This window comes from Leptidea sinapis, chromosome 35, assembly GCF_905404315.1.
Source record: "Leptidea sinapis chromosome 35, ilLepSina1.1, whole genome shotgun sequence".
NCBI classification, from domain to species: domain Eukaryota; kingdom Metazoa; phylum Arthropoda; class Insecta; order Lepidoptera; family Pieridae; genus Leptidea; species Leptidea sinapis.
This window is the reverse complement of record NC_066299.1, coordinates 4,800,005-4,824,924: the sequence shown is the minus strand read 5'-3', so window position 1 is coordinate 4,824,924 and position 24,920 is coordinate 4,800,005. Positions and strand designations below refer to the sequence as shown.

Below are 24,920 nucleotides of genomic sequence, written 5' to 3'. Positions count from 1 at the left end.
GTCGCTTAATTTCATAAAAAAAAACTGCTTCTCAATAGGTTTTTTCTAGCGATTGCAAGAGCAGAAATACTCACTTGTTTACTGTTCTATTTGAAAAGAATCCAAATCATATAAGACTAACACTTTGTTATTTTCCTAAGCTATCACTCAATTGTATCGTAACATTAAATAACAAAACATTGAGAGAGACTACAAAGAGTCAGCCATTTGTAATATTTTCTCGTCATAACCTTTTCATTCCGAAAATCGAGCTCAATACTAGATAATACAATGATTGCTGTTATGATATTGGAAATATCGGTATTTATGTTATAGATTAATAGTTCTCTTCCAAAATCTCGCTTTAAATTTAGTGTTTCCGTTATGAGAATCTTTGCTTTTTAACTTAGCCATTGAATAGACATATAGCATGATTCGTTAACTTCATTGGTCTAACTCCAGATTAAAACATTTCGGGAAGTATGCGAGAGTAGAGTAAGCGTGATGAATTGTTTTCCCGAGCCCCGAGTTCAGTGCGGGGTCTCTCAAGCGCTATTTTGCCTGAAGTATATTTATGTCTACTTATAGTCAAAGTTTTCTTGACTTTTAAACCGCTGTAAATAAGAATTAAAAAGGTTTTTCCTTATATAACTTTCTCTCGCGGGAAACGAAGTTTGTTAATGTAACTTTTTATTTTTTATTGAACTTGATATATTGCTATTTATTTTCTATTCTATCTTGCACAATGTTATAGAATTCCATAAACATTGACACTTAAACAAAAAAACATAATTAATCTTATCACTTTGATTTATATGTGAAGTTAATTTTGTAAAGAAATATTTTGGAACCATTGGAAGGGTTTTCTTCAAAGCATTACAGGGTTCTTGTAATTTTCATTTGATCTTCAGACAAATCATGAACCTGTACCCTTTTTTATGTACACTGTTAAAATGTCGAATCTATAATGAATATTACATACTTATATATATCAAGTCTGTCTCAGGGTGGGCCGGCAAAGCCTCGAACTTCTACTCGCTTCAACCATTTTATGCAAACTCTTATTCTTGGGATTCTTAATAACCTTTTTTCCCTAAACATTTTATTACATTAACAAACATCTCTGATGAACTCGCACATTTTGTAATGTATCTACTGTCATACAATGATACACCCCCACTACATAACCAAGTAACCTCAATTATCTTTTTACGGAATGGAATAATAGATATTCGCTCAGAATTCGCTACCCGTAAATCAGTACGGCGAGTGCAATCATTTTGCTTATTGCTAGTTTATACATCCAGTATTTACGACATTATTGATTTATGTTGTGCAGAACCCGTTCTTCGTGTGAACTTCATTAATATTCATACAAACTATTAATTCCTATTCAGATCCTCTTCTACTAGGTATTAATACCTCAAAAATTAGAGAAAAACTACAACCATCAAACGACCCGCAATATTGTTGTCCGTCAATCGCACGATATTTAATTGTAAAATTGTCTTCGTTTCGTTACAAAATAAGAAAATAACGCAAAATTAGCTGCCAGCAATAAACCCTTGAAATTGGCATTAATAAAATAACAATACCATAAATTACAGGAACATTAAAGGAATTTTACGCATCCCTTAAAATCTTAAAAGCAAAAGGGCGGAAAGAGTTCCAACAGGGCAATAGCTTCGCCCACCTGCTACACAGAGATAGGGATCATAATGTTAATTTAATTAAAGGACTAATCTAAATTGCAGAAGACCCGACACTCTAGCGGCCATTAAAAGGATATTTCGTCGCCGACAGTTCAGTCGGGGAACTTGCCGACTATAAATATCTTGGAAAACAAGTTAGAGGGGCGAAAAGTAAGGAAAAAGTCACATTGTCGGAATTAGCGGTACGTGCTTTGTTTATTGCTTCGACTTGTAGTGCCTTGCCAATAAAATTGGGATCGCTGTTTACGTAACTTTACTGCTTGTTACGGATGTAATATACACAAACTCTTTGCTATAACATATTACTGGTTTTGTTTGAATTACAGTTGGTTCAACAAGCATAAGAGCCGCGTAGTGTTTCATACGTTATATGTTTTAATTATTATACTTGAAAATATTTTGTAGCTCTTTGTAAAAATGTTTGTTAGTTGTTGTTAAAAATTGTTAAGCACATTATGCGCTCGGAGGATGTTGAGATATCTATGTGATATAGCACTTACACGGTGAAGAAGTGCAGAAAACTAAAGCGAGCATTAATCAACTATAAGAAAATGGATATCATGGAAACAGAAGATAAAATGAGAGCTCAATTATTATCAATGATACATCATGTACCAGTGAAAGGCTCCTTTGCACAGGATGCCGGATGGATTGTGGGTACCACAACGGCACCTATTTCTGCCGTGAAGCAGTAATGTGTAAGAATTACTGTGTTTCGGTCTGAAGGGCGCCATAGCTAGTGAAATTACTGGGCAAATGAGACTTAACAACTTATGTCTCAAGGTGACGAGCGAAGTTGTAGTGAAGCTCACAATTTTTGGGTCTTTCAAGAATCCTGACCGGCACTGCATTGGAATGGGCAGAGCGTATCAATTACCATCAGCTAAACGTCCAGCTCGTCTTGTCCCTTATTTTCAACTATATTTCAGATAATGGATATCGTGGAAACAGAAGATAAAATAAAAACTCAATTATTATAAATGATACATCATGAGTGGTGTCATCTACATTATGTGAGCCCTAAGCTCGTCTATTGAATAATGAAGTATTATAGCTTTGTATTATAGCATTGAAGCTGATACAATTAAATAAACCACATCTTATATCTACAGAATTACTACTACCATGTTTTTGTACAAAAACAAAATTTCAACTGCAGCTTTAATGATTACATAAAGTTATCTGGTTTTAATAACAACTGATTCAGACAACTCCAACTTTCAAATACGAAATGCTGAATGCATTGAAAAAGTAGAGCAATCGAGTTTGATTAATGATCAGCCATTTTCTTTAAGCGCCAGTGATTTCAATTAGCACGAACACTGCGGTAACTCGTCGGACAAATTTAACTCTCGTTTCTTTTACCGTCTATCGGTATCTGTTTGCATTTGGTTTTGTGATTTGTCTATTTTCAAGAGTATTGCTTCGCAGGTCGAGCGAGAAATTAGAAACATCTCCATCGGATATTGTGGTTGTTCGTTTGAAATTTTCATTCTTAAATGTGTCTTTCGGTTTTCATGTAGATGCGGTATATCAGATCTCGGTTGCTTACAACTGTTTTGGCCTTTTTTATTTAAATGGTTTTGTTTCAAGATTGTGCGTGCGATGTTATTACACTTACTAAGTGTAAGGCGCATATTAGACCTGTGAGGTGAGAACCTTTGGGCAGGTCTTAACCGGTACCAGCTTCTTCCAATTAACTTGGCTTGATTCTTAGGCGTTACGTTAGAGATGTACCCTACATCGTCCTCTCATATTCACGTGGGAGCGCTCAGAGGAGCTGATCAAGTTAATATTAGTAGCCTATTTCACACTACGGACGGCAACTTTGGTGGCGGCATTCCTGATCATATACGTCTGGGAGACCTTCCAGCCTAGAGTATACTTCTACCTCAAAGGCTGGCAAGTCATCTTTTGGTCTCTGGCGTTGCAGGTGTCCATTGACGGCTAGTTTTATTACTTTGTATCGATGAGGCCCCTCTGATAAAAACAACACACTAAATGCTATATTTGAGTTTGAAATTCGTGTAATTTTTTATAGATTGATAAATTAAAATGCCACTTAACATCAAGTAACATAAAATCTTTCTTCTTATAGCGTCACTGACGATCCTATTGGTATAATATCTAGAATGAATATTTGTGTTCTGAAGAAACATTTTTACCCTTGACAATTTTTACCGGACCGTAGACTCTCACCACCATGTCTCGAATTCTATTTGGTGTTACAAGAGTGTGGGCTGCGATGATCACATACCATCAGGTGGACCCTATGTATGGTCATATGAAACCAAACAACTTTTCTGTAAAGAAGCCCATGTCTTAGTGATTTAACAATTCAAAAATGATTTAGGGAAGCTTTGAATATGTAGAAAGATATTTCAAAGATCCAAAACCAATTCTAGTGTTGGGCGTCAAAAATTGTTAATAATAATTGTATAATAATATTAGTGTCAGGGTCTCCTTTAAAGCGTGAGTTGCCTGTAGTAGGAGGCCCCGCTCTTCCATAGCAAAACATAAGATATAATTATAAACAAGTTTACCTTCACATAAATTTTATAAACTGATAGAAAGAAAACTACTTACAATAATAACATAATAAAAGTTGATTTATATGTATCTAAACTTTGTATGCTGTGTAAGTAGTAATTTTTGTCGGTCGGCTTCGGTTTTTAAAATTCGCGAACGAATCAATGTCAACTGCTATTTATTCATGTTGCTTGTGTGAAATGTGACATCTTAATTAATATAATTAATGCAAAACAATTGATAGTCTCAATTAAAACATTCAGTAAATACATTTATATCCGAAATAGCTTACTGGATATAATAATAATCATTTGGTTTAATAGCGCAGCTATTGAATGAGTTCGGAATGATGTTTATATAAAATTTGCATAGCAATCGTTTGTTGAGTGGGCATTATTGTGCTTCTGTTAAAATCGATGTTGCCAATTTGAATCAAATAAAACAGATATTATATTATGAATAAAATTATTATTTACTCATGCATCGCTGACGTCATAATTTACGCAACATGGATTTCATTGCTATACATAATAATATAATCATTTTTGTGTCTATTCCATGTTCCTTTTTTCTAATAATAATATATAGTATCACTGTATCTACTCTGGGATTGTTTTATTGATAGAAATGCCAATGAAAATCATTAGCGTATTATTTAATGTTTTGATTTTTAATTCATTTATTTTATTTTCAAACATCTTTTCTTCTTTTGGAGGTTAGCCCGTTATGGGTTGTGAAATGAAACAAACTATTATGGCAGACGCTCAAACCCGACGCGCAATGTTAACTATCTTTATTAATCATAAAAATTTACCGGGCATCCGTACAATACGCACACATATATGACGTGCAGCATATCCGCATGCATACACTTATTTACATAATACAAACACAGCAAATTAATAATAATAATATGTACCTACAACTAATACATGATAAATACAGAATATACAGTGATATTCGTAAAAAATTAAACATGCAGATATAAAACTTTGAGTCTAGGAAAAAAGAAACGCCTATCTATGTTATAACAAACACAACAATCTTGTAAGTAATATTTTTTCACACACAATATTTTATCCAAATGTTTTGAGTTTTCTTTAGTGTTAATTCGTCCTCGTCCCATGAAATGACGCGCTCTGATTGGTCGGCTGTTGTGACGTATTACCCCCGGAAGAGATACGTAACAATGGTGAAGATGTAAAATATTGGACATACATGTGAAAAAGGATTTCGCGTGAATGTGTTAGAGCAATTAGAAGTATATCTAAATAAACAAGTGTCGAATTGTTTAAAGAATGAAATATTGCCGGAATGAACACTAAAGAAAACTCAAAACATTTGGATAATTATGGTTTTCCGCAAAGTAACTCCTACTTCAATAAATATTCACAATATTTTAATTCATTGGCGTTTAATCAATCGCCACGTATATGAAAAGTTAACATTTCGTTAAATTGTAACGTGTTTCAGGTAACATGACATTTAATTTGAATTCCTCTTTGTCCCCCATCGAAGTTTGTCCGGGGCTTTTTCGTAACAGCCCTTTTTGTGCACGTGTAAATGATACAACTGTCAATAGACGAACGACAGGCCGAGCTCCATTTGATTAACCCTCGCGTATCAGGCAATCGAGTTTTCAATTATTATTTGTGCTTTCCGATACAATAAAGTTATATGAACCGGACATTTCGTATTATTTATACAGTTTTTGTAATTTGGCTGTTATTATTTACGTTATAAATCGGTTAATTGATGATATAATAAAGACTATATACTTGTCTGATTTTTTATTTATGTTGGCTTGTTACTATGTCATTGAATCCCGACTAATATTATAAATGTGAATGTAAGTTTGTTTCTTACGCTTTAACGCAGGAGCAACTGGACCGATTTTGATAGGCTACATTTTATCCCGGAAAAATCCATGGTTCCCGCCCGCAAATTCTCATCGATAAGCTTTAACTATACCTATAGTAGGTTTTGTTTGCCATAGCAATCTTCCTCGAAATAAGATTCATATAATTTTATGCTGGGAACGGGAACCGGAACTGGAATTCGACATGAGATAACCTTTAACTCCAAACTTGCTTTTTATTTTTAAAAACACTTTACCTACGCGGACGAACTCGCGGGCGGGGATTTTATTATCCTTTATGCATCTATAATTATGACATCCCAGTTTTTATTTGTGTAATGCATAGATCTCGACGAAAGCAAACGATTGAAACATAAACAAGTGTCGTAGTTTCTTCAAGTCAAAAAGTATTTCTAAGTAACAATTGAATGACGCATGCTCCGTCACCGGGCGCAATGACTTACAGTCATCACTCACTATTTCTTTGTTTCTTTAGCTATTGATTCGTATACTTTAGCAGTGGGTGGCTTCTTTGCTCAGTGTACCGGCTAGGCGTGAAGATGTAATGTGCAATCATCACGGTGTCGTAGCTAGTTTAATGACTGGCGTAATGAGATTTAACGTCTTATGTCGTTATGAATATAATATTGGATTGAATTAAGACTCCAGAGTAGCACTGCGTTGTACCGGCCAGGGCGTATTGGATGGCATTTATCCATCAGTCTTTTACTAGTCCCGTCAGTTTTTCTCATAAATCTTGAAAAATAGAGAATTGTTGATAAAAACTATAGTTATCCCTTAGTTATCATCACTTTTGTGGTTTTACCAAATCTGGAGCGAATATAAACACTTTATTCACGTCAAATGCTTAATACAGTATAAGATGTAAGACTTTATGAGCTATACGTGTACACCTTCCTTAAAGGCTGGAAACGCTCCTGTGATTCCTCTGGTGTTGCAATAGAATGTGGGCGGCGTTGAGGCGCGATCACTTAACACGAGGTGACCCGTACGCTCGTTTGTCCTCTTTTTCCACAAAAAAAACTATATTCTCCACGTCGTTTTCAAAATCAATTCAAAACAATTTCTTGATTGCAAATTGTGATATAAAATACACGCATGATATATTTGCCGTAGGCGGTTCAGGCTACGTCCGCTACGATAATTCCGGTTGGACGCATGGCCCATCGCTCGTGCACTTTTACACTTTTTTCATTTATTTACATTTATTCAGCACGTTATTGAATGCCGTTGGATTTTATAAAATATGGAACTGTTTGGAAATGTTTTCATTGGAAAAATCGTTGCAAACAAAATATATGATAACATGCGAAACGTATTCGTGTTTTTATTGTATTAAATATTATTTGTTTTACAGATTTTTAGTGCTGAATACTGTTATTATGTTAGCATTGATATTAATTATTGTTTAAGACTCTCATTCTATTAGGTATATCAATACGTGAATTAGTATCTGTACCAGTTGACGTATTGAACAACAAGTAGATTATATTATAGTTATTTGATATACTTTTGACAAAATGGCGGGACTGAATGCTTCTCTGTTCAAATTGTATATAGGTACATATCAGCGACCAATTATAACTTAAAATTTGTATGTAATATGAGCCATATGTATAATTTGAACCTCCGTGCACTATTCTTATACACATTAATATACAAAGTGTATATCTCTCTATATTTAAGAATCAAAAATTATAATTTAATAGCTCAACGATACAATTAACAAGTTACTTAAGTCTCACTTCTATCGGCGGTCCCCAAACATTGCCTTTTCTTTTTGATTTGTCCTGAGACTTTAATAAATAATAATAATACTGACACAGACATACACAAATTATTTTGCCCCAAATTAAGCTTAGCCCTGTGTTATGGGTATAAGACAACGATTTATTTAATACAATATACTTACTTAAACATCCATGACTCGGGAAATAAACATTCATATTCATCATATAAATGATTGCACCTACCGGGACTCGAACCCGGGACCTCTAGCTCAGTAGGCAAGGTCATAGGTCATGGTCTATAGGGGTCGTCCAAAATACTAAAATAAATACAAATAGGTTTTATTTTTAAGCCTAAAAGACTTCATAAAAAAAGTAAATTGATTTTTATTTGTGACAGAACTTATGATCAGCCTTGGTATCATATACGATTGTGAAGAAGTTTCAATTCTTGTAATACACGAACAGCACATAACGGTATATTGATTATAAGTTTTCAGACAAACTTCTATTGTTTGTTCTAGAATTTTTCACTTTTCCAAGCGAGTATGAAGCATAATTCGATAGCGGAGCGCTGGGATTTGAACGCAGCCAAGTGTAAAATGCTTTACGTGGAGGACGCATTTTCAAAGTGACCGGACACTGGTTCCTTTCTGTGATTTATAATAGAATGTTACAGAGTTTGATGGCGTCGTTTGCTAAAATAACTCGTAGAAACATTCTCGTGTTACATTACTTGGTTTGGACAGAGTAACGATAAAATGTTACGGCCTTACAAATAATCGTGGTATGGAGTTATACCTAAGAATAAAACCGAGAATATGCAAGATGTTTATTATAATAGACATTTTGCTTACGATTGGTTTATTCGGACGTTTAATTATTCTCGTGTTCATTTGCAAGGCTGCTTGACATTCGGACAGCTTGAATTATCATTGTTTTGACAGTGTTGTCAGCGATATAGTCAACATTTTGCATATTTTTGGTTTATTCTCAGGTTTAACTTTATACCAGAATTCTTTGTGAGGCCGTTAATGCTTAAAATGAAAAATTTATTTGTTAAGTAAAGTGTGAGTTATCAAAATATATTAGTATATTATAATTAATAATAATGGAGGTAGAACTAACTATATAGATACATTTATTACAATATACTTAATTAAACATATATAAATGCTTATTAATATCCATGACTCAGAAACAAACATCTCTTATTCAACTATGATCGGCTGGTACCGAAACAATGTATAATGCTTCCAATCTCATTTTCTCCAACGTTAAATCTTATAAATTTATGTGTCTGTCTGTTTAAATGTCGCTTTTTCGTTTCGTCGACTTTCAAACCACAACGATGCTATAGAAGAAAATTAACCTGAATATACGTTGTTGAATACGAAGTTGACACTTTGTTATGTACATGCCCTGATGACAATATCATGGCAGCTTTCTAAAAAAAAATATTAAAAGGAAAACTTTGAAATCATATATCTTATGAACTGCAACTAACATTTAATGAGTGCTTATAGTTTGGATTGTATATTTTTAAAGTAATAACTTGTTATGGGCGGGTAAACCGATTCGTAACGTAACGCGTTACGGCGCCAGTCTCGGGTTTCCCTTTCTCTCACGCATACGTGTAATATAATAACCTTTTCTTACATTTTCATATTAATATACATAAAATTTTAGTAATAACCTAAGCTTTTCTCAAGTTAAACAATTTCAGTATTAAATAGTTCAACTTAGATTAGTTTTATGTTATCACTTCTGTTGTGACACTTTATATAAAATATTCTATAATAAACTCCCACTATACTATAAGGTTTAGAATGCCATAATATATTATACGTAACACATCCGTGGTACGTGGATTCCCGTTCGACCGAGTGGAAAATATCCGACATAAAAGCCACATTCACTGACCGGAGACGGAAGCTATAAAAATATATATGAGAGCGAACCTTTGCGGTGCCCGAGAGTGCCGTCACTTGAACAAATATAAAAATTAAAAGGATATTCTCATTTGTTCCCGTTCGCCGTTCGTAGGGCGTTACACTAAATAGTAATACGGTCTACGTACCTACCGTTTTGCATATGTAAACATACTTATTAACAAAATAGTATTTATATTGATAGTATGATATCGTCACTGGAAAGGCAGAAGTACTAAAGCACGAAAATATCTAAAATGCGTTTTTTTATATTGATGAGTTAGTTTTTTTCCCCTCTATACATTGGTCTAAGTCTCGTGGCAATCTGAGCATCATTTATGAAGTTATTGGCCCTTTAGCAGTGTGGCATTTTTCGTTTTCGTCTATACGTCTCTTTTACTTACGTAAAGAAAATTAATATTTTTTTATTTTTATTGTGATTATCGGTTAGTTTTGTACCTTACTGCAATGTGCCCATGGAACTATTATTAGTAACCTACATGGTTTGCCATTCAGTTAGTTGTTGTCGTTTGAGTACTTTCCGCAAATTTTCTTATGTCATTCCTCTGGTGATGCAAGATAGTATGAGCGGCGGTGATAACAAACCATCAGATGTGTGATTACCGCCGCAAGTAACGATACACTTGTACTTCTCATTTATTTATTTATTTATTGGAAAACATGTACTTAAGTTATATACACATTGTAACACATAATTTATATTACACAAACCAATAAAGTTTCCACTAAAATATAAACAAAGTAGAAGTGAATATAATACAAAATATAACGATTTTATATACAATTAAACATAAGGCGAAAAAAGTACACAAAAATACAAATGAAACAAAATTTATTGGTTATCGGTATCCAATAATAAAAGCTACTATTAGAGTAAGGTATATTAAAATAATTTATTGTAGGTAAAATACTGACACTATGAAGTATTAAATAAACATAGTGACAATATTATTATAATATTTTAAATTTTGCTAAGGCATGTACTTAATTAAATTCTTAATCACTAATAAAAAAGACGTGTAATTAATTATTTAAAAAATATCGTACGAATTATCCTTATGTTCTTGAATAATAAATAGACAAGGACATGAGTTAGATTTGAGAATATCTTCGACCATGATAAGGGCAGTAATAACCGCTAAAAGTAAAAGTCGGACGCATTAATAAAATGCACAACAAGATGGCTTCTACCGCCGCGGCCGGTGTTGCCAGCAATTAATCTCCATTACCCACACGCGCCAAATCGCGCCGCCATTACGAACACTGTTTTATTTCATTAAATGGCCTCAAATTAATGCGATAAGGCGCTCACAATGGTACGGATTCGCCAAAGAAATCCGTGAGCTTGCGTTTACGGTAATACTTAGAGATACTTTAATAATTAACCAGTGGGAGGCTCCTTTGCACTGGATGCCGGCTAGATTATGGGTACGACAACAGCGCCTTTTTCAGCCTTGAAGCAGTAATGCGTAAGCATTATTGTGTTTTGGTCTAAAGGACGCCGTATCTAGTGAAATTTCTGGGCAAATGAGACTTAACATCTTATGTCTCAAGGTGACGAGTGCAGACAGTTGTAGTGCCGCTCAGAATTTTTGGGTTATTTAAGAATCCCGAGCGGCACTGCATTGTAATGTTTAATGGGCAGGGCGTATCAATTACCATCAGCTGAACGTTCTGCTCGTCTCGTCCCTTATTGTCATAAAAAAATATTCACAAAATAAAGGTAACTGTATGTGCAGTGTTCATCCGGGGCAGTATTCCCGCGATAGTAATTACTACCGCGGAATAGCGGTGCACTTCTACTTCTGTGTATTGTTTTGAAGGGTTTGACATTGACATGACACATAAGCGGCGGCACAATAGGTTGAATGTTTTCGGTTTTCGAATCTGATGTTGATAGATACGCCCTGCCCATTATATTGCAGTGCCGCTCAGGATTCTTGAAAAACTTAAAAATTCTGAGCGGCACTACAATTGCACTCGTCACCTTGAGACATAAGATGTTAATTTTCATTTGCTCAGTAATTTCACTAGCTACGACGCCCTTCAGACCGAAACACAACAATGCTTACACATCACGGCATAAATAGGTGTGTTGTGGTACCCATAACTTAGCCAGCATCCTGTACAATGGAGCCTCCCACTGGTAAATCTGAAACAAGTATCAAATATACTTCTTATACGTAGACACTTCAATTTGATTAAATTGTATACAGATACTATAAGATAACTATAGCTATGTGAGCCTACGAGCAAAATACTACTCACTTGGTAAACTATAATCAAGTATATCCCATATTTTATTTACTCAAATGTTTTAGTTCTGCCCGCGTTTGGGTTTATACGCGAAATTATCTTGATTTAATTTGATAAACCCAATTGATCCCTTAAGAGAAATGGATGGGCACATAAATAACCCTTTTTTGCCTATTCAGATAAAGCTGAATACTATACGCTTCACACTACACCCGAATATTTTGCGCATATGTTTTCAATTTACTTAGCCTGCAGTTATCATGTTTATTTACTGATTAATTTCGACAAATATTCTTGAGTTCTTTATTATTTTGTGGTTATATCTAGTTGATAAGACGTCAATAAAATAATAAATCAAATAGTTTTTAATATAAACAGAGATGTTGTTTCAAAATAGTCAAATATATGTGTTTCATCCGTGTTTTAATGAGAAACTGCTACAATAACATGAGATTGCGCCACTATATAAAGGACTATAATAGCTCAGATGGGACATAGGGGGATCCGGAAAGCAAACGAACCCGGGTCTATTGCTTTCGAATCAGATGTCCTATTAGTTTTTCTTTTTGAAGTTTTGTACCTTTTTAAAACTCCGAGCAAGGCTCGGTCGTCTAGGTACTGATTATTTAATAAAAGTTAATACTATAATATGTTGTAATAAAAAATTTGGCTCTGCAGTAGGCCTTTAACTAAACTACTGAAGATAATCAAATCGTTGAGGCAGCCTGGGACTAGATTATAACTGTTTTGAACATTTGGGTATTTAACGGAATGGCAATATCAGTTATATTACGTGGCATTATAACTGAATTATGTTTTAGTAGCCTTTATCACACAAACGTTTTTTAACAACTCTTTTGAATTTCGTAGTAGTTCTTTTGAACAGTTTCTGAAATCTTGTTGTAAACGTATATAAATCAATTTCTCTGTGTGTGTGAATCAGAATATCTGAAATTTAATTTGAACAGAGTCTCCCGGGTAGTACTGTTAAAACCAGTGGGAGGCTCGTTTGGACAGAAAGCTGGCTAGATTATGGGTACCAAGTAGTAATGTGTAAACATCTCTGTCTGAAGAGCGCCGTAGCTAGTGAAATTACTGGAAAAATGAGACTTAACATCTTATGTCTCAAGGTGACGAGCGCAATTGTAGTGCCGCTCAGAAGTTTTGGGTTTTTCAAGAATCCTGAGCGGCACTGCATTGTAATGTGTGCAACGTATCAATTACCATCGGCTGAACGTCCTGCTCGTCTCGTCCCTTATTTACATTAAAAAAATAGTATTCATTTTATTTCATCATGCACACAAACCAAATACATACTTTACTTTAACCAACGCGCCCTGCGCCCGCCTAATTTGTATGTCATCGTAGTAAAGTATTGTGTAATATGAAAGTTTAATGTGAACTTGTTTGGTTACAGGTGCGGACTTTGTTCGTGAGCGGATTGCCTATGGACGCCAAGCCTCGGGAACTCTATCTGCTGTTTCGGGCATATGAAGTAAGTTTCCAAGCCAACTTTAGTTCAAACGATGAAGTTGAATAAATTACTTACGTACACGCCGTAAGCGGCTTTCAACTATTCCTCATACTGATAAATACTGTATTGTCAGTCTTTAAACAAATAATTTTGGAGAAGTTTTAATGTGTAACTGATAAAAAATATATACATAAATCTATGGCAGAAATTACATTACAAATGTACTTAAATATAAATTAATAATATAATTTTTACAATAATTGTTACGAAAATATATTATATAATGGTTCTTAATATACATTTATGAATTATTATATATAAGGTACGTGGAACCATGACAAATATATGTAGCCATTGATTTTTTTATATATATATATATATTATTATTTTATTTTATTTTTTATATATATATATATATATATATATATATAATTTTGATTGTGCATAATTTGCAATATATTTTGGTCAGAAATGAGATTGTATAATTTGAAATCTATATAATAATAAGATGCCTACCCTGTCGAGTTTTAATATCTATAAAATTTTGACACCAGTCTATTCAATATGTTATAAAATCTATTTTCAATACGAGCAATGTAGTGAAAATATTCCCAAATAACTCCGATATTCGCGTATTGAAATATTATATATTCTTGAGCTACGAAGCCAAGTCAAATCCTGTTTATAAGTGTCAGAATATTTCGGTAGTGGAGCAAAACGGTATGATAAGAGTGTCACGTCTCGACATTCGATAGTTACGGATTACTGCGTCGTAAATATCGAATGTGGTGCCCCCGTACCTACGTAATATTCGGATTGAATCGATCGAGTCCACCGATAACAACGGATTACATCGCCGGCTGGCACGGATGTCGCCGCAACCTTCGTACTGCCTAAACTAAATAGGGATTTGTATCGCGTGATCAAAAAACGTACGAAACGCGCATGGTACGGGCCGGAACCATTTTTGATCAGATTCATGTCTTCCGTCGGAACTGAAATTTACTTAACGAAATTGTAATCGATCTTTATTGGTGTTTTGTGTATAATATTCTAATGTGTTTACCTTTTACAGGGCTACGAAGGTTCTTTATTGAAGGTGACGAGCAAAAATGGAAAGACGGCGTCGGTACGTAACTCTATTATTATAACGACAATAGACAACTTTTATGTATCATACTAGCTTTTAATCGCGACTTCATAGAATACATTTACTTTCAACGTTTCTAAGTTTCAACAGTATAGTTATTTTTTATGGTATACGAGGACAAACGAGCGTACGGTCACCGCCGCCCACAATCTCTTGCAACACCAGAGGAATCCCAGGAGCGTTGCCGGCCTTCAAAGTTCTTATGGTTTTAGAAAAAAGTGGCTTTGACATACACAGACAGACAGACAGACATGACGAATCTATACGGGTTCCGTTTTTTGCTATTTGGCTACGGGACCCTAAATATACTATTTATAAGATATTTTAACAGTTAATTATGTTTCAGCCTGTGGGGTTTGTGACGTTCCATACTCGTGCGGGAGCTGAAGCTGCTAAACAAGATCTTCAGGTTGGTTGTGATATTATTAAAGCTAAATCATACGTAACAGCATTGAAAAGTGAAAACGAATTGATATATTCATAATACTATTTATATTGTATGGCCAGCCTTTGTTACTAAGAGTGGGTTACACGATCTTGAGTTAATGTTTCTTGAGCGAAAGTTGAGATTGATCTATTTTAATTTTTTTATTTATTTAGAGCATTGGTAACGGTACCATCAGTTAAAACATCAATCTATGTAATTTTAAGAAAAAACTCCTCTTTGGAGACAAAATTCGTAATGTTAATCAGCCTTCCATTGCGTACGTCTCAATTTTAACTAACGAATCAATCTCGATCTCATTAACGTGGGTTGGGAAAACTTAGGTAGTAGGAAAACATGTACTTACCATAACGGAATACAGCGAAAAATGTGTTAAGAGACAGTGTAGTGTCACAGAGTACATAACTTTCGATAATATGGTGCAAATAGGTATATTGTTATTGTAGTTAAAATAACCACCTTCCTATATCTACATTTGAAGTAACAGTTTGAAGTGTGTGGTTGTCAGTGTAATTTCAGGTATAGGAGATATTCTAGCCTAACTCAGAGGGTGACGGGCGCAGTTTGATATGATTGATTCTGATTAATATTGACACTCTTGGGCATATTATGATACTGCTTAACATTAGGTACTTATCCTGCTCGTCGCGTTATTTATTTCCGTAAATAAAAAACGCTCAAGACCACTCGAGAAAAGTGAAAACTTCAACAAAGCGAGGTCAATAAAAGGAAATGCAACTATTTTTGTTGTTATATCATAAAGTATAATAATATTTATCTACACCCATGCTTTAAATCCTCTATTAAAGATCCTGAAACAGTTAGCTTATTACTAACATTAAAACACCCAATGTCGTAATAACCATTACATCATCCAATCGAGTGTTGTAATGTTGTACTGAATTTCATAACAACACTCCTTGGTTTTTTTTTTCGATTCCTTCATGCACAAAGAGTTTCAACAAACAGCCACATTCTTATTGCTCGATGCGTGGTATCTGTATGAATTTCAAAAAAAGAACATTTTCGTTTACGCGCGTTCCACACTACCAGAACACTAACAAAAAAGGTGGTTATTCGAAACCCCGCCATTTTTCTTGAACAAATTAGCGATTCAAGTTTTGACAGCACACCGCCGGATATTTTAAACGCTGCAAAATAACATAATATTCAAGTGAATTTTAATAATTGCACTATACAAAATGTTAATTACTACTAAAATTAATAATTCTTTCATTAATACTTAGTTTATTTGTATATAATCAGTAAGGGATGATATTAGGTTACTACTAGGGCTGGCTGTTTTAATGTTATCAGTAAGCTAACTATTTCAGAATATTTTAGAGGATTCATATTCTGGGTGTAGATAAAGTCTTGTATGCAACTGTTGATAATTAGGTATTAAAACACTATGTACTATGTATGTGATACTATTATCACATGAGTGTTTTAATACCCCTTATTACACAACAGTTGCATAAATAACTATTACCGTATATATAACTTATATTTACTCTGGTAAGTTCTACTCTGTCTGATCGTGCTCCCTAACGGCCATTCCCAATATTCAGTTTATCTCTTACTTGAGATAAAAATCGTAACTTTTGTTGACTTTTCTGTCCCAATAAACTTATCGACGCTAACTCACCTTATCCGTATACGCAGTCTGTCAATGGGACGACGTATAGATTACCAGCGATATAAAGTTTGTATGGAAATTGCAATTCACGCGTCCCAATATAAGGCGACTAGAATGACTTTACGGCTATATTGGGACAGCTTCAGATTATTGACAGTAGAAGGTAGTAATTTATCTCTATCTGTAGATAGTATATTTGGAATGGCCGTAAGTTGATTCGAGGTGACTTGAGCCGGTTGTGCCGGTTAAGTCTCAATCAATACACACAAAAATACGTGCCTAAATAAGTTTTCACTTTGAAAATAACAATAATAATTAAATTGTATTAACCGAACGCATATGACGTTGCTTAAAACACAAAATAATTCACGTACAAAATAAGTTGAGACATACAAAACACCAGCAGACTAGCTCCTTGTAAATACTAATACGAGACAAAAGCACGGTGTTACTAAAACCTCTTCTCATCACACGCCTCAACACAAGCCAAACAGCACAATAGTTAATTTTCATAGTAGACTTTGATTAACATTTTCCCGTCTAAAGTAACCGATTCGTAAGTTATGCTAAATCCATGCACACACAGTACCGAATAGACGAAGTTTGGTCGAGTTTTGTCCACAGAGCCTGATTTCGGTGCGTGTTTTAATGACGGTGTATATAAACTGCATGCCACTGATTAACAGGTTTTGATGTACCACCCCAGAGCACTGTGTTGGACACTAAAGCAGGCGCAAGGTCCTTCCAACTTTCCAAACAACTATCATTTCAGATGCTATTCACAATATATAAGACTCTCAATTGAATATTCCAAGACCAAAAGATCCATTGCAGTAGTATATTGAAAGTGATAAAATATTTTTTAATGATTAAAACGAATGTAATTATGAACCAATTTTAACATTGCTTATTGGGAAAATTAACTTTATTGAACTATTCCAATTTACATATGTAATATCTGTAAATCATAAATTCACTCGCTATAATCATTATGAAAACTATTTTACTAAGATACTGGCATTATTAAGAGAGAATGCTTGTAATTGATAGTTTTGTTAATATACTGATGAGTAGACGCGTAATAACTGCCGCCCTTGTGGAAGTATATCCACTCGGGGTGCACGGCAAGTGACAGTTCCATCGTCATTATATCGGAGCGCCGCACCGCTCGCGGCTGTTCACAGCAGGGCGTCCGATTCGACCCCGACATGCCGCAAACCATTCGGCTGGAGTTCGCTAAAAGCAACACGAAGGTCAGCAAGCCGAAGCCGGCAGTTGCCACGGCCGCGCCAGCTGCACACCCCGCATTGATGCACCCTCTCACTGGACGTAAGTACACACCGCCCCGCGCTCACTCGACCTACCCTGCTGTCTCCCACTCACCGCAGCTCTAAACATGGACCAACAATCACCGCACCACTTCATTTGTTTTATAAGGAAGCTATGTGTCGCTCAGAGCGCAATGGAGATCGAATCTGAAATGAGGAGATCCGTAGGAGAATTAGAGAAGAAGTCACTGTCAATGATTGCGAAACTGAAGTGGCAGTGGGCAGGGCACATAGTTCGACGGACAGATGGCCAGAGGTTATCGCCCTCTTCAAGCTAGACTACTTACATACGCTCTCTTTCAATTAAATCCACGAGACCAATCGAGTAGTCATAACCTCTGAATTTTCGACCTAACCATAACATCCTCCATACGGTATACTCGAGCCATTTGTATACGGCCTCTCGAAAATAATTTACACGCGACTGATTGCCCCATTCCGGAAGAGAATCCATCTTTAGAGCTGTTACCATCCATGCATTTATATTGCCTCTATTGTCACGGCACAAATCAAAACATATTTTATAGTAAATAACAAAAACCTTGAACAGGGTTGTTTTTTTCTCGTTCGAAGTGTTGCTCAGCAATTGTGGCAGTATATTGTGTTAGTGGTATATTCAAGAGTCTGTTTTCTTATGGACAAACAAAAACTTTTTCCCCTTCTACATTCACAGTCACTTCTTACCTGATAACATGCACTTGTTCAAAGTTTTTGTTTTTCCAATAAGGAACTCATTGTTAAGTGTCGAACTGTCGAGTGAGCGCAGTTTTGGGCAAGTATTTGTAATCGCTTACACCGTACCACGCAAAGCCTGGCTCCGCGAAGCTATTTTCCTATCAATCGACCTGTCCGGTTCTCTACTTCTGTGATATCTTTGCTGGAATATTTATCAAACATTATAAACAATGTTATTCTAAAAAGATTAATATCGTCGTTTTATGTAATCAGTAAATGTTATATTAGCATGTATATAATATCTAGCTCAACTATTATTTGCTACATATCTTTGTCTTACATCGAAATGAGCCGAAATTTAAATGAACCTTCGAAATTAACTGTTATTTTAGCTATTTGTACGTTTTTTTCAAATATTTCCTACAGAACTTTTAATTTTTCGAAACTCCTAGACTTCTCAGAATTGATAAGAAAATAAATGTATGCAGACTTAGCCAGTCCATTCTTCCCTGGTGGTGGTGCTGAGTTGTGGCATCACCCTTTGGCTTACGGAGGAGAGCTGCAAACCCTGTCGCATGGGCTGGTCCATCCTGCCATCCACCCGCAGATGGCTCCTGTGCGTTCTTATCTCTGACTAGCTGGGGCCGACAGGCCACACCACGTAAGTATTGCTACCTATAATTGATAAGCCTACGCTAATGTCGAAAAACTGATTTTATAGGCTTAATAATTTGGTTGGTCACTGGCGCCTGAGATACATTAAACAAATTGTTACCAACTTAGGGTTAAAATTTATCCTTTAGGCAGGTACTGTAGTTGTATCTTATTTTCACTAATTAGTCAACCATTACAGACCGGAAGACGAAGTGTTGGTAAGCCCCCTACAAGATAGACCGACGTTCTGGTCAAGATCGCCGGAATACGTCGGATGAGGGCAGCGCAGGACCGATCGTCATAAATCTTTGGGGGAGGCCTTTGTGCAGCACTGGACGTCTTCCGGCTGATGATGATGATAATAATCAACCATTATAGCAAAACTAAATATTGTGTATAAAGTAGTGCCATTGATCGAGATGGTTGTGTTGTCGCCAGAGCCCCCTGACGTTGGGCGCGTGTGTCCTGCCCGCGCCGGCCCTGGGCTCGCCTGGCGCTGCTGTTGGGGCCCATGCGCCTCCCCCCTCCCACCCGGGGCACCCGCATACCCCCCACCCGCCTTGTTCTACCCTCTTCGTCGCTAACCTCGGCCAGTTCGTATCTGAGCATGAGCTCAAGGAAATATTCAGCAGGTATGTTATTTGTGGCAATAGACGTGTAAATTTTTGTCCCAAAGCAATAGTGTACTGTTGTATTCACGTTTGAACGGTGTAGGAGTCGGTGTGATTATACTCACACGAGATATTTCATTTTAAGCCTCAGGGTGACGGGCGCATTATGCCGAACCTTAGGTCCGATGACATGGGCACTGTTAAGAGCAAATGATGCAGCTTAACATCAGGTGGATCATCTGCTCGTGTTGCTTCTTACTTCCAGAAACAAAGATATTGATTAGAGGCTGGCAGTGTTCCCTCTGGTGTTGCAGGATAGAATGAGCGGTGTTAATTTCTTACCAACTGATGATTAGAACTCTCAACCATCTCGCCGTTAGGGTGTTCAGCGGCATCATCTGCCCATAACAGTGACAATAAGATCTAAACGGTGATGCATAACAGGGCAGCCTAAAGCTGCGCCTACACTAGAGGAGCAGAATAGGAGCGGAGCCGCTCTGAACAAGCTTCAGTCGTCGTTAAGGACCTAGAACAAACGAACATAGTTTTCCGTAGTGTACTCGCTGCTTTTTGCAAGCATGGACCTTTTTTGTATCGCGGATGCTAGTCCAGCTATAATATTACCCCAAGTCAATAAAAAAACCTGAATTAGATAGACTTATCAGTTTACCAGTGGGAGGCTCCTTTGCACAGGATGCCGGCTAGATTATGGATACCACAACGGAGCCTATTTCTGCCGCGAAGCAGTAATGTCTGAACATTACTTTGTTTTGGACTGAAGGGCACCGTAGCTAGTGAAATTACTGGGCAAATGAGACTTAACATCTTATGTCTCAAGGTGTCGAGCGCAGTTGTAGTGCCGCTCAGAATTTTTGGGTTTTTCAAGAATCCTGAGTGGCACTGTATTGTAATGGGCAAGGCGTATCAATTACCATCAGCTGAACGTCCTGCTCGACTCGTCCCTCCCTCGCTCTAGTGACAGCTAATCGATTCCACGAGCCTACTACGAACGCACAGGACTTTCCTTTGTGTTCGTAAAAAAACTTACAATTGGCGGAGCGCAACTGTCGCGTAAGTCCATTTATGCTACACGAATTTGTACCCGTTCGTCTAGCGTGGACGCAACTTAAGACCTGAATGATAAAACCACGGTCACATCACATGCGCCGGTCATCTTGAGACATAGAATGAAAATTGGAATGGCCCGATTGCCTGTACCGTTGAAGCTGTAGATGTAATATGAAGTACCATGTTTGGGTCAAAGTTACTTTTATAACTGTGAAGAAATATCGTGATATATTCAAATATTATTAGAAGAGTAGAAAACCTTATTGTTCAAAAGAACACGAGAGGAGTGAAACCTTCGTAAAGGCAAGAAACAGTTTATTTCGTAATGTGAACCCTACGAAATATGTCTATTTTTTGTTTAATATTCATAAAGTACCAACATTTCGTGTAATTATATTTTAGTATGATTTGCTCTCGTAAATTTTACTCTGACTGATCGCGCTCCCGTTAATAAGCGTTAAAGCTTATACACATGATCGGATTTGGTACGCCGAACCATAGGACGCGTTGTGGAGTGACCTTATTCCATGATATTATGCATTGTCCATCGAAAAAAATTATTATTATTACCTTCTGGACCATACCGAGTGCGACGCCGGACCAATTGAATCGAGGCACCCACTGGACTGTCCGATGGTACGGCCGAACCAAATCCGACCATTTGTTTTGGCTATTAGTCGACTGCAACCGACTTTACCCGAACCCCAGTGGTATGTAGTCAGGTGTTCCGCGTAGATAATGAAGTTTTATAAAAATAAGGTTTTCTTACTCTTGAAACAATTTATTATAAAACATTGCCTCAGTTGGAAATGATCATAATTACGTAATGTCACGTACTAATGTATTCGGGGACGATAATTTCGCTCTGTTATTGCGCCTGGAGATAATAATATCGAATAATATCTACATTATCGTGTGTAGTGAAGCGAATCTTCGATCATTTTGATTAAATTAGCCGACATTTATAATTCAACAAGATACGGACGCCGAAAAAGGGCATTTCATCTCAGGGAATAATATATTTTGATCATTTAGGTACTATATCGTGTTTTGATAATAACGTATATTCATAACTGACATTAAACTTTGTTTTTATATTATCATCTCATTCATGGAGTTAAAATCCTACTAATATTATAAATGTGAAAGTTTTGTATGTCTGGATGTATGTTTGAACTTCTTTAACGCAAAATCTACTGATTAGATTTTGATGAAACTACAATAATATAGCTTACACACCAGAGTAACAAATAGGCTATAATTTATAAAACTATAGTGTGAATTATACAAAATATAAAAGAAGTGTGATTGTTACTAATGAATACAACTAGCGCCATCTCTTATCAACTAGCAAGCAAAAGATCAATACAATTTATATGGCAAAACAATATTTGCCGGGTCAGCTAGTGAAGCTAGCGAAGAGATATATCTCAGAAGAGCGAACGGCTGCAAGAAACTCAGCGGGGCCTTTTTTTTTAATAAAAAGGTCGTTTTAATAAAATTTATTTATATATATTGCGGAGGGCGGTCTCTATACCTATAGCCAAAATGTGGTATCATTTAGAAAGTAATTTCAGTTATTGCAACCTTCACCGCACAATTTTTTTTAAATAACATTTTTAGATTAATGACAAAAGTCAAAATACTTAAATTATTTAAATTCATCTTCCGAACCTAGTTGTAGGTAAATGTTAAAAATAAAAAATTTGATTTTCATAAGTTTTATTTTCCTTGATTTAAATACATAAAGTGATTTTGATTTGATTTGATCATTTCCAGTTGACTTCCAAGTATTTCAATGTTGTCTGCATGGATTATTAACTGAATAAGTATAATAATTGTGATATAATATTGTATATGTGTAATTTCACAGTGCATGACACAACCGATCACTAATTTAAAAATGGAATCCAATTTATGCCACGCACAAACTGAATGCTTGGTCATGAGTATTAGTTTGTGCGTGATTTTAAGCCTGCACCCGTATCACCTCAGCATGAAACAAAATTACATATAATACACACAATTTGATACAAAGCACCGATTATCACTGAGTGACACACAGTTTGCACCGAAACAAGGAAGCAATCACAACACATACCATAAGATAAGATCATTTATACGTCTAGATAGACTATGACAGCTGTGAATACAACGAAAAAAAAATAGAGGTTGACGGTTAACCTCTATTTTGAGCAATCCACGCATATTAACAGAAAGTGACATACAACTCGCGAGTGTAAGACGTCCTTGTCACGAACACTCAAGTAATAAACTTGGCCTGTTTTCATCGGATGTCTATTAGCAACTATCTAGGCGTATAATTAATTATCTAAGACCAAATTCTCAATGTAACTCGTCGGAAACATCAAATATTTGTATGAATTAAATTTAATGAAAAAAATATTTTTTAAACTAGATAACTAATAATTAAAATCCCCATTTTTCCCTAAATTATTCCCCATATTTTCTTCCTTAGAGGTGTTGCCACCCAATACATAATAATATTGTTATCGAATGACCACCCTATTAATGTGTACATGTTGGTTTCCCATACGAAGGGTTCCGTAGCCGTGGACAAAGATATACAAAGATATTTTTAAATAAGTACATATTTTGTAATTGCATAGTGTGTTTAAGTGGTAATATTAATATACACTTTGTCAAAATTTCAGCTTACTATTGGGATATATTAGACGCATCCCATTTCCGTTATTAGGGCATGGAAGTCTAAATGTATAAGTTGAAAATAGGCTGAAAATGGGATTTTCATACACACCAGACTAATAAAAATACAGATTGTATTAAGACCCTCCTCCCTTTTGAAGTTCGTTAAAAAATGACGGTAGTCATTAAGTACGTACTTTTTTTGCAAATAATTGATGTTTGGCAGTCGGTCCACAGCGATCCGCTACAATGGTAACATTGAATAAACACACGGGTAGAAATACTGAACCGTAATCATAAATAAATATTCACCTAAATAAATTAATTTTCCATGATATAATGTCGGTACATCCTGTAAGAAATCTAGTGGCCGCGCGCTAGCGTAGCCGCATACACCTACTTCGTGCCATACTATGAGACCACGTAAGGGTGATTAAAATTTGTTTCCTAAATATATATTTTGTTGATTGAAAGTTTCAAAATTACAATTATTTAATTAAAATTTTAGAATTATTTTTTACGATTAAAGTTAGATATCTCTACCCGTGTTTTCATTTAATATCGCCATTATAGAGCTAAACTTATGGTGTTGTGATTGTTAAGCTTCGTAAAGATACATTTTAAGCGTTCGGTTGATGGAGGGTTTATTCAGCATTAAGCATATATTAACAATGAATGATATGGGATGATTTCAATGTTGCAAATCAGCTTGTTGTGTTGAGTGTGAGAGACGGAAGTCGGAATTAGTACACATCAACATGATACTTACGAGGCGATACGATTGCGGGCACGTGTGTAATAATGACAGCTGTGCGGGGTTCTCACGGCTGCGGCTGCTCACTGGCGCGGGCGGTGTGAGCGGGCCAGTCGCGTTCGTCGAGTACGTTAGCTCGGCAGACGCCGCCGCCGCCATGGCGAGACTTCAGGGCGCTCTGCTACTTAGCTCTGAGGGGCCCATCCATCTCGAATACGCGAGGCAAAAAATGGCACACAACGGCTGGATTCTCGCACATGAAGTATGCACGCGCACTTTACTATAATACTAACGGAATCTTTGATCCAATTAACGCCAATATCGACTCTGACAATATCTCTTGTTTCGATTTTGAAAAGTTTTCAGCTGTTGAAAACTAGTTTTCTCCGAAGCAAATAATAGTTTGTATTTTGTAAAAAAA

General features: G+C 35.9%; 1 protein-coding gene across 2 annotated transcripts in view; it reads left to right on the top strand.

The window, feature by feature from the left end:
* The window catches only part of LOC126975356 (protein couch potato-like), a 225,011-nt gene that overhangs the window by 193,947 nt on the left and 6,144 nt on the right, over positions 1-24,920 (top strand). Inside the window, exons 2-8 of one of the 2 annotated variants that reach the window (XM_050823208.1) lie at positions 13,452-13,529; positions 14,584-14,637; positions 15,005-15,067; positions 17,927-18,071; positions 19,234-19,406; positions 19,838-20,031; positions 24,554-24,761. In XM_050823208.1, coding sequence (XP_050679165.1) covers positions 13,452-13,529; positions 14,584-14,637; positions 15,005-15,067; positions 17,927-18,071; positions 19,234-19,379 — 486 coding nt within the window. In that variant the 3' untranslated portion in view covers positions 19,380-19,406; positions 19,838-20,031; positions 24,554-24,761. The remainder of the gene's footprint in view (positions 1-13,451; positions 13,530-14,583; positions 14,638-15,004; positions 15,068-17,926; positions 18,072-19,233; positions 19,407-19,837; positions 20,032-24,553; positions 24,762-24,920) is intronic. The other variant, XM_050823209.1, reaches the window with a different exon arrangement.